General features: G+C 37.2%; 1 protein-coding gene across 1 annotated transcript; it reads left to right on the forward strand.

The window, feature by feature from the left end:
- Positions 1–1,632: 1,632 nt before the first annotated feature.
- Positions 1,633–7,200, forward strand: LOC111540749 (tripartite motif-containing protein 64). The gene is made up of 6 exons (XM_023209215.1): positions 1,633–2,025; positions 2,564–2,659; positions 3,363–3,593; positions 4,365–4,387; positions 5,348–5,445; positions 6,529–7,200. The coding sequence occupies exons 1-6, from the start codon at positions 1,633–1,635 to the stop codon at positions 7,020–7,022; spliced, it is 1,335 nt and encodes a 444-aa protein (XP_023064983.1). The 3' UTR covers positions 7,023–7,200.
- The last annotated feature ends 4,214 nt before the right edge of the window (positions 7,201–11,414 follow it).

Here is an 11,414-nt window from a genome sequence, read left to right on the forward strand (position 1 = left end):
AAGGAAGGAAGGAAGGAAGGAAGGAAGGAAGGAAGGAAGGAAGGAAGAAAATAGATGTAACGCTCTGACAAAGGCTTCCAAGAGGCTGCAACTCCCAAGTCACTAAGAGGAGAGATGAATTGGTAGCCATGCTTCCATTAACTGCATTTCCAGATTTTCTAGTGTAGAGTGGAAAACCTAATACTTGTCTTCACTTTTATTGTTATTTTAGAAGATAATTAATTGTGGATTAACTCTTATAAATTATTATAGTTTAAATATTCATTATTTCAGAATGTGACAATGTTCTCTCTAATCATCTGAATTGACTATGGGAAAAATTTTCTAAATTAAAAATAATAGATATTATTTATAATTAATGTTTTGAAAGGATGAGTTTTGATATTAAAGTTAAAAGGACAAATTTAATGATTGATAATTTTAGGAGTTGATAGTCCACTCTGATTAATCAATCTTGATAAAACCTACTTCATTTATAATTGTGTGAGCAAACTTCATAGGTGAGTTTGGAGGCATGGAGTATAAAATAATAGCATAGATACTAAGTGTCTTTCATATATTATCATCATGGAATCTTTGAGAGAGAATGACAGAGACAGAACGAGATTAAGAATGTTTTTAAGAATGAGATTAAGATATAAGAATCAGCTTATATAAGTGACTGAGAAATCATCTCAGCTTTTACCCTCTACCCAGTCTTTAAGCTTGCTAAGTAACTGGGAATGATTGAGAGCATGGCTTGTTTAACAAAAATACCATGAGGGCTCTCATCTCATTTTCTCATTTGAATCACAGTGGTTGTTCATATCCATAAGTTTCATACCCGTGGATTCAACTAATCTCAGAAAAAAATATTTACAGGAAGAAAAAAGCAGCTGTACTGAATAACAACATATCCTTTTTTGTTTGTTTTTTTTTGTTTTTTGTTTTTTGTTTGTTTGTTTGAGACAGAGTCTCATTCTATTACCCATGCTGGAGTGAAGTGGCATCATCTCCACTCACTACGACCTCTACCTCCTGGGTTCAGGCAATTTTCCTGCGTCAGCCTCCTGAATAGCTGGGACTACAGGCACGTGCCACCAAGCCTGGTTAATTTCTTGCATTTTTAGTAGAAACGGGGTATCACCATGTTAGCCAGGATGATCTCGGTCTCCTGACCTTATGATCTTTCCATCTTGGGATTACAGGGATGAGCAACCGCGCTCTGCCAAACATGTACATATTTTTAACAATCTTCTTGCTGTTCCTAAACAGTATGGCATTACAAGTAGTTATACAGCATTTCCATTGTATTAGGCATTCAAAGTAATCTAGACATAAAGTATTCAGGAGGATAGGTTTAGTTTACATACAAATCCCACATCATTTATTAATAAGAACCTGGAACATCTTAGGATCTTGGTATATCAGGGAGTCCTGGACCCAATCTTCAATGGCTATTGAGGGAAAACTTTATAAATGCGGCCTGTTTGCATTTACTATGTCTCAGTTTGTACTGGAGCTAACTTATTAGACATATTGGACAGACCTCAAGTAGACAAGGAAAAAAATCCACTGGCCTTTTTTCCCTTTCCATTGGGCAAATAAAAATAAGAAAAAGAAATTCTCACCTTTTTTTAAATTTTCAGAGATATGGATTCAGACACCCTGCAAGCCTTCCAGAATGAGCTCATTTGCTCCATTTGCATGAACTTCTTCATAGACCCGGTCACCATTGACTGTGGGCATAGCTTTTGCAGGCCCTGCCTCTGCCTCTCTTGGGAAGAAGGCAGAGCACCAATGCGCTGCCCTGAGTGCAGAGAAATCTCAGCGAAGCCCGACTTCAACACCAATGTTACACTGAAAAAGCTGGCTTCCCTAGCCAGACAGACCAGACCTCAGAACATCAACAACTCACACCATGAGGAGACTAAGGAGCTCTTCTGCCAGGTTGACAAGCAATTGCTCTGTGGGCCCTGCTCTGAGTCACCAGAGCACATGGCTCACAGCCACAGTCCAATAGGATGGGCTGCTGAGGAATGCAGGGTATGTGATGCCTCTAAGGCAGTTTGATACGTATAGAGTCCCAAATAAGAATGATGAGGGCCTGTGACAATGATAGTGATGAGAATGCAGATGGTGGAGGTGGTGATTATTCCATGTCAATCGTAACACATAAATGTGTCCTTTCAATGTTGCTGACTAATTTGGCACTCTAATCATAGCTGTGTTGAGACTTCACTAAAGGAGGTTTCCTTAAAAACATTGTTCGAACGTATAGAATGGAGCTGTGGAACAGGTGACTAGCACCAAGAACACTTTTCAAAGTCATGTTATATAAAGCCAGTTTCTCAGAAAATTGATGATATTATCTGAAGGGTCCCTTAAAACTCTCTATTATATTTCTATGACTTTTCACATCCAAATTATTAGAACCAAATTTGTTTAACATGGTAAAATCTGACCACTCCACTCTAACTTGAATTTATGTTTCTTTCAATTACAGCCTTTTTATGTAATTGATAAGGGAATGAAATCTAGTATACTGTCTTCATTATTACTAAGCTTCTTGCTTCTTTTGCAGGAGAAACTTATAAAGGAAATGGACTATGTATGGAAAATCAATAAAGAGACACAAAGTAATCTAAATCAGGAAACCAGCAAATTTCATTCGTTAGTGGTAAGAATGAAAGTATTTCCTTTATTTTCATGCAAATAAACACAATGTTGGCTTATACTTTTTAGCTAAATTCAAACTACCAGTTAAAAGATAGTGATTTCATCCCAAGAAAATGTAGTGATTTCAATTGATATAATAGGAATCGCAAAGAGAGCAGCCCACACAAGCTAGCCAAATTATTTCTAGTATATGGGATAAATAACATGGTATGCATTCTAGTCAAATTTGAAGGTTGGTATAAACCTTTTCAGACACTGGAGATGAGACAACATTTCACTAAGACTGGGTGTGAGGAAGAGGACAGAAGTAGAAGAGTATATAGAGTAAAACTATAGTAAAAGCAAAAAAGAAAAAAAAGCATAATATGTTGTATGGCTAAATGTTCTTTAACATTTAGGCAAATCAGATACGGAAAAATCCTAAAAGAGAAAAAAATAGAGGAAATAATTGACTCAGTAAGAACTGTAAAGAAGCATCACAGTGACAGAAACCAGAAATCTTTATATAGGTTTTGATTTAAAAAGGGAGAGAGAATGAGAATATTGAAAAAGATGGACAGAAAAAAAACACCAAATATTCAAGTCTCTTTGCAAGAGTGAGGCAGAAAGTTTACAAATTGCTTGATTACACCCAGCATATAATTATATGAAGTTTTCTACTGAGAGTGAGAACATGTAATTCTTTAATCCAAACATCTCCGCAGGACTATGTGTCATTAAGGAAGGTGATAATCACTATTCAATATCAAAAGATGCATATATTTCTCGATGAGGAGGAGCAACTGCATCTGCAGGCACTGGAAAGAGAAGCAAAAGAGCTTTCCCAACAACTACAAGACAGTCAAGTGAGAATGACCCAACATTTAGAAAGGATGAAAGACACGTACAGAGAGCTGTGGGAGATGTGCCACATGCCTGACATGGAGCTGCTCCAGGTGAGGAGGGAGGGTCCATCTTCAGAGACAGGAAATCCTTGTTGGACATTGCTGCCAGGACATGCAAATGTCACCTGAATATGTCACTGCTCTAAGCTAAGTGACACATGCTGTCTAACCCCCACCATTACATTACATTTGTCCAGTCACTTATTTACTGGATACTTTGGTAATCTTTGGGAAATTATTACCATTTTAGCAGATCACATATAACAAGATTCTCTTCAATATAATTTGGAGTAATATCCACACAAAGAGATCATCTAAAATCATTAGAAGTTGAGGCTAGGGGAAGGTTACTAATACTCCATTTATATGCCCTAGTTCCTCCTCACTCTCTGATGTCCCATACAACAGCGATTTGCTGAAGACGTTGAGGGTTTTCCCCTTGTCTGGGCGAGGTTTATGAAGGTTGCTCATCAATGTCCGTGTACTCTGTTTCTCATATGGTTCTGCTTTGTTTTAATAGTTGTCATGTGTGGTCAGACCTTTCCTTGGAAATAAGATTAGGAAATTAATGACACTGGAAACCTAGATATCTTTGCTTTACTCCACCATCTCTTGCTCAGCTCCTTTCTTCTTCATGCCCACTAATGATGCTTTTCATTATTTAGTTGATGTTCTGTTATTAACGTAGCCTAGAATGATTCCTTAGAGGGAAATAAAAAGATTCACATTTTTAAAACAGTAAAACAGAAAGAAACAAGAATATGAGAAAAGATGCAGAAGGAAAAATCTCTCATAATTAACATTATCTTTTATTTTTTGCAGGATGTGAGAAATGTATCGGCAAGGTGAGTTTACACTAAAAAAATGCTATTTCTGAAAAGTTCATTCTCTTGTGAATGAAGCGGTTGTATACATTTTGAGGTACTAATATCATTCTGAGTGGCTATCTCCATTTTTGTTTCAAAAGAGAGCCTGAGGTCTTCTTCTCTTTGGTCTGGAAAGTTTTCATCTTAAAATTTGTATGAATTCAAATATACGTAAAAACAATTTGCCATTCTGAAGTTTGTTCTTCCCAGTCCATCCATCCTGTCCAGCCCTACCCCACAGATCTTAATACAAAATTTCTCTGAGTAATCATAGAGGTGTCTTCTACTGTAGAGGGGTGGGAGGTTAAAAAAAAAAAAAAAAAAAAAAAAAAAAAGACAGCGGGAGGAGATTCCCTCAGGGTGGGCTGAGGAGGAAGGTTTTGTTCCTAAAAGCATCAATGACCTGGACCTGCTCCATCACAATATACCCAGTTCTAGGAAAGACCTCAGGAAAATGGTTGCCTCAGGACCCTCAGCAGCAGGGTTCTCAGGCTGGAATTAGACTCCTTTGTTTTGCTCAAAAGATTAAAGTTTTTTATCTCAGTGCGTATTCTATGTTAGACACTGACTAGCATTAGTGACAGTTACAGGCTGAGGTCCCAAAGATTTTTGTCTGAGATTTTTGCTCTCTGAAATATTTCCAGGATTTTTGCATACCCTCAGGGGGTGTGATGGGCAGAGGGACACAATGTCTTTTAATGACTTTAGAGGTTGTATAATGTCTGAAAACAACATATCTGGGGAAATTGGGTTTTTACGCAATGAAATTCAGAAAAAGTAACATTTGTATGGCCCCTAGAATGTGGAATAAAATGTGCATGCAGTTAACCAAAACTGGCAGAATTCTGAGGAAACATCTTATATGAAAATATGATATCTTTGTATGACTGTGTAATTAGCTCTGGGCCTGGAAATATAACTGAGATCGTTTTTTTGCAGGGCTGATTTGGCACAGATGCAAAAGCCCCAGCCAGTGAACCCGGAGCTCACTTTGTGGCGCATAACTGGAGTCCTAGACATGCTCAGCAACTTCAGAGGTAAGGGCCAGCTTGCTTGGCAGTCCAGCCTCAAATCATTTCCTTATTGGATCCCTTGGTTGAGGCTTTTCCCATTTAAATTTTATAATTTTTGACATTTAGGTAATACATAGTTTTCCAAAACATGTGCATCTTCTCCACCTGCATAGTAATACTACAAAGAGCAAAACTCAATTTCCTGACTTAGAGTTTGATGGAAACATAAAGCAATGTACATACTTTGTCTGCAGAAAAAGAGGACAAAGAGTATTCAGGTCATGTAGTTATGGGGACACTAGTTGTCACGGTGGCATCAGTATTTCGTGTTTATTCAATTTCATTCAATTTTGAGGTTTAGATTTGGCATAATGTTTTTTAATTGGTTCTATTCTATGTGCATTTACATGCATTCTACAAGTAACCTTTATTATTTATAAAATCAGGGCATTTTGATAAAAAAATGACTAAAATATCCATGATCAGGACAATTTTAATGCCATCAGATACGTAACAACTGAAAGGGGAGAGATCTGTGAACATGGCCTAAGCATGTTAGCTCCATTCAAGAGAGCAGGTCTAGGTAGCAGAGGGCAGGAACCCAGAGTAGATTGAATCAGGAGCTAAAGAGATATTGTAAAGCCAGAGTATTCCTTTCAGAAACTTATAAACTTTACCCGTGTTAATTTCTACCAAATTTTTGAGGTTTGAGATTATAACAGGCATAACTTGCATTCCAATAAATACTCACATCACGGCAAAGTGATGTCTACCTGTTGATGATCTTAAAGACAAGAAGATTTTTCTATTAAAGAAAAAAAATATTTTAGATATGTCCCGAAAGAAACTGTGCAGAGGTAGACATTAAATCATTACTTTGCCCAGTGATGTGTTCACATTTTTTCTCTATTATTTAAGGAATGTTACATAATTGTATGTGCTGTAGAGTTGTAATGACATTTCATCTTCATGGATGCATGGCACTGAACTCTCTTGGCTTCCTTTTTTCTGTATTTTCTTGGAAGAAAAGCAAATGAAGTGAACAATTGGGTCACAGAGCCTCTGTCCCTCATAGCACTCACTAATATAATATTTTTTCCTTGTCAGTGGATAATGCTCTGAACACGGAAATGACTCCTTGCTACATAAGCCTTTCTGAGGATGTGAGACATGTGATATTTGAAGATGACCATCACAGTGCGCCCATGGATCCCCAGGGAGTGGAGAGCTTTGCTGTGTGGGGAGCGCAAGCATTCACCTCCGGCAGGCAGTACTGGGAAGTGGATGTGACCCACTCCTCCACCTGGATTCTGGGAGTCTGTCAAGATTCCAGGACAGCAGATACCAATATCGTTATTGATTCTGATGAAACATTTTTGTTAATTTCCTCAAAGAGGAGCAATCACTATAGTCTCTCCACCAACTCTCCACCTTTAATTCAGCATGTGCAAAGGCCTCTGGGTCGGGTTGGGGTGTTTCTGGATTATGATAATGGATCTGTGAGTTTTTTTGACGTTTCTAAAGGTTCTCTTATCTATGGTTTTCCTCCTTCCTCCTTCTCTTCCCCTCTGAGGCCTTTCTTTTGCTTTGGTTGTACATGAAAATTTGGTTTCATGATGATTTATTGTGACCCCCCATATATGATGCAAATAGTGTGCTGAGAACCAATATGTGAGAGCCTGTGAGCTCATTGTAACTTCATGGAATGTAATTACTTGATGGTTATACATGGGATAAACACCTTGAACGTGCACGTTTGTTAATTAAGTTATTTTAATTAATAAATTATTGTGAAATCTTTACTAGAACATCAATAATGGCTTTTCTTGTACAAGTTTTGTTGAGATTCATTCACTTACCCTGAAAGTCATGTTCTAATGTATTTAATTCAGAGAATTTAGTATATTACACTTGTGCAGCCATCAGAACTCTCTACTGCCTGGACACTTTCATCACTTCCAGAAGTATCCCAATACCCATTAACATTTATTCTCCATTCACCCTCCCCCATGCCTTCGTAATACGTAATCTACTTTTTATGTTTTTGCATTCAGGTAAATAAAATCATATAAGTTCTTTTTAAATCTGATTTCTTTTTCAGCGATTATGTTTTCAGCTTGTACACACTATAAATCCTTTGTCTTACTTGTATATTTGAACCAGGTTGGGGTAGAAAAATGAAGTGGTGGATATCTTATCTTACAAAGAATAAAGAAGAGTGCTTATTTTCTTTTTAAGTCTGACCAAGTTAAGTTGACCTCACAGACTTTACTATTTCTCAACATCCTAGTTATTAATCACATTTCAGCTCATACAACAGTTTCTCAGTGCTGGGTTGTTCTGCTATTACATCTTCTCTGAGTATATTATATCAGATTATAATATTCAGAAAACTCTTATTCTTAATACTACCAGATTGAAAATTCCAAGGGGGTAATGGCACTATTTGTCTTCTTTGCTAATATATTACCATTATCCAATGCAATTTTTAGAATAGATTACACAATAAATAAAATGAATAAATGGATAAGTAGAGGAGCTATGTAATACTGTTCTAACATTAAGAAACTTTTCCAAAATATAAGTAACAAAATAGGATAGAACATACTAATGAATACCTATCAAAAGATAAGAAATAAATTGATTTTCAGATTCATATCAAAGATAATACTGTTATGTTAGGGTTTAAAATAATTGTAGCATAATTTTTATAGGGTTGATTTCAATTGTCTTAGGTTTTTTAATATAAACCATTGAAAGAGGAAGGTTCCTATATAAGATGATGGGGAACAGGAACAGGACTTAGAATAATGGAGACTGTCCTGATTTTAACTGACGTATACGTTTAATTACTTACTAAGCACAAAGTGGTATAAATATTCTTATGCAGTAGAAAGAACAACATTAGTTTAAATTTTAAATAGGAATCCAGATGATACAGAACGGAAAATTCTATAGTAGAATGTGAAAGCTACGTCTCCTAAGGCACCAGCTTACCTGCTTTAACAAAGACCACAAATTTGAAATGATTCAGAAGGTGCATTGCTCTCACATGTTTGTACCAATATAGGAGTTGGTCAAGAAGAAGACTAACATCTTCAGCAAGTGAATTTTTTCTCTGTGTCCAGAAAACTCCCATTTATTGCCATTACCCATGCAGCAGGAAAGTTAAAAGAAAAGCAGGAGGGACAAGAGTATTCGGCTATAAGGAAATCACCTGGTGTTCTTCACAATGCTTTTATTCTCATCCTATAGGTTCAAAATTAGGCAGATGGTACACCAAGTTGTAAGATATATCTGGTAATGCTGTTTACATTCAAAACAATATTTATTCTCATCATTTGAATCAGAAAACAAATTAAATGACTGGCACAACAGAAAATAACCCAAGAGATTTGTTCAATGAAACAAAGCAGAACCTCAACCAAAGAGACAAGGTGCTGCTTAACGTTATCATCAGTCCTTAGTATTCCAGAGTGAGTAAACCCTGCTTTTTACCACTGTCAAAGTGTCCAGCGTTGTCCTTTTCAGAGACTGGCTAGCTGAGGGTTATGTGGCAAGAAACATCTTACTTGTATTTTAGTCCCTTAAATGAATGACTTAGATAGGAATGATTCTCCAAATTTTGAAAATACTTATCAGGAATGTTCTCTTATTCCTTCAGTCTATACCATATAGGCTTTATAATAATCTCTCTCTCTTCTGCCTCCACATGTTTATTGCAGAACATTAGGGATTAGCAGAGGGAAAGCTTCTCACCAGCATCTTTTGGACTCGCTGCTTTTTCCCAAGTGATCTTAGATGATAAAATTATTCACTTTAGGGTTCCAACCCAGCACACCTTTTTGATTTTCACCTATGTTTTGTGAGCTTTTCTGTTGATGCTAAAACTCTATGCAATAGTCAATGCCTCATAATTTAATTACATTAGTTGTTCCTAGTTTTCAAGAAAAATTTATTCCTGACATTCTTCTAATTTACCTCAGATTCACTTTTGCAGAAAGACAGAATTAGCTACCTTACGATCATTTAGTATTTGACTCTGATTTTGGAAGATGAAAAAGTGTTTGTGTCTATTTAGCATACTTTCTTAGCCATTTAACCAAGATAATCATATTCTATTGATTCTCCTAGAGATACTTTAGTTATTTATTCTCTTCTTCTGTCAGAATTTATGTTAGACTGTCACCAAGAATTACTTACAATTGAAATAAATCAAAGAGAGACCATTAAGAACATTGTCAATCATTAATCCAGAAATCTTGAACTTCCTGAGTTTTTTATCCCTAAAAGAAGTTATTTACCTGCAGGGCGCGGTGACTCACGCCTGTAAGCTCAGCACTTTGGGAAGCCGAGGCGGATGGATCACGAGGTCAGGAGATCGAGACCATCCTTGCCAACATGGTGAAACCCCATCTCTACTAAAAATGCAAAAAATATTAGCCCGGCGTGGTGGTGGGTGCCTGTAGTGCCAGCTAGTCAGGAGGCTGAGGCAGGAGAATGGTGTGAACCCAGGAGGCGGAGCTTGCAGTGAGCAGAGAGCACATCACTGCACTCCAGCCTGGGCCACAGAGCAAGACACCGTCTCAAAAAAAAAAAAAAAAAAAAAAGGTTATTTATCAATAGCCTGGGTACAGATATTTTTAATACAAGAATTTTAACTCTTTTATAGTACAAAAAAAATTGATAGAGAGGATAACTTGGAAAAAATAATCTAACAAAACATATTCTTGACTAGCACTCTATTTCTGTACTAAATGTAGGAGACATGTAAATGGCAGTTTTCTCCAGTGAAATAAGACAGAAACACAGAGAAAAATACTTCATGGCCCCACTCATATTTGAAATCTATTTTTAAAATTTCAATACATTAAAGAAGGTGGTTACATTGATGGGAAGAAATTAGGTAAATGAAGGACAAAATTTGTAAAGGCGCAGTAATGTAGAATAAATGAATCTGATGTACAACCTGTAGGTATATTCGATAATCTTGTATTGTTTTTGGGAAATATTCTGAGGGACTAGATTTTTGATGTTCTTATCATAAAAAAGAAGTACAGCTAAGTGATATGAGAGATTTGTTAATTTTCTTCATTATAGTAATCATTTCATTATATATATGTACCTCAAAACAACATATTGTGTACCTTGAAAAAAAAACAAATTAAAAAATAAAGGTAATTTTGTTATTGCACGTAAGCTGAAAATAAGGGAAGACTGGGTCAGTAATAACACTGCTTTGCTGACTTAAGAGAAGTCTAATCAAATATTTTTAGTTGGGAAGCTATCTGTATTAAAAAAAAAAAATTTGATCTTAGGCTGGTGACAGTGGCCATACTTATAATCCCAGTGCTTTGGGAGGCCAAGGCAGAAAAATCACTTGAGGCCAGAAGTTTAACCTCAGCCTGGGCAACATAGTAAGACCTTATCTCTACCAAAAATAAAAAGAAAATTAGCCTTGCATGGTGGTGTGCACCTGTTGTCCCAGCTACTCAGGAGGCTGAGTTGGGAGGATTGCTTGAGTCCACGAGTATAAGACTGCAGTGAGTTCTGATTGTGCTATTGCACTCCAGCCTGGGTGACAGAGTGAGAATTTGTCTCAAAAACAGCAACTCATTATTTTATGTAGCCATTTTACCTGAAAGGTGTAATTCTTTCTTCTACAATTAATAAATCTGCATATTCTAGGCCAGCTATATGAGGTAGAGCTAGGGCTTCTCTGGGGACGCAGAAGCCAGAAACAGGGAGCTTGGCGTGCGCGACTGGCTCTCCCTGAAGGTGCCCTGGACCCCCGCCCACGCCTCCCGCAGCCTGCATGGTGCTGCTGGCTGGGACCCGGCCGCAGGGTGGCAAGGTGCTCTGCATGCCGTCCCCACCCCTAGGCGCACAGGTCGAGGAGGACTTTGCTTACTACAAAGAGTTCCAGGACATCTCCAGTCTGCCTGACACCCACCCGCAGCATCGCCTCTGACGACAATTTTTTTTTTTTTTTT

The sequence above is a fragment of the Piliocolobus tephrosceles genome, chromosome 13 (genome assembly GCF_002776525.5).
Source record: "Piliocolobus tephrosceles isolate RC106 chromosome 13, ASM277652v3, whole genome shotgun sequence".
NCBI classification, from domain to species: Eukaryota; Metazoa; Chordata; class Mammalia; order Primates; family Cercopithecidae; genus Piliocolobus; species Piliocolobus tephrosceles.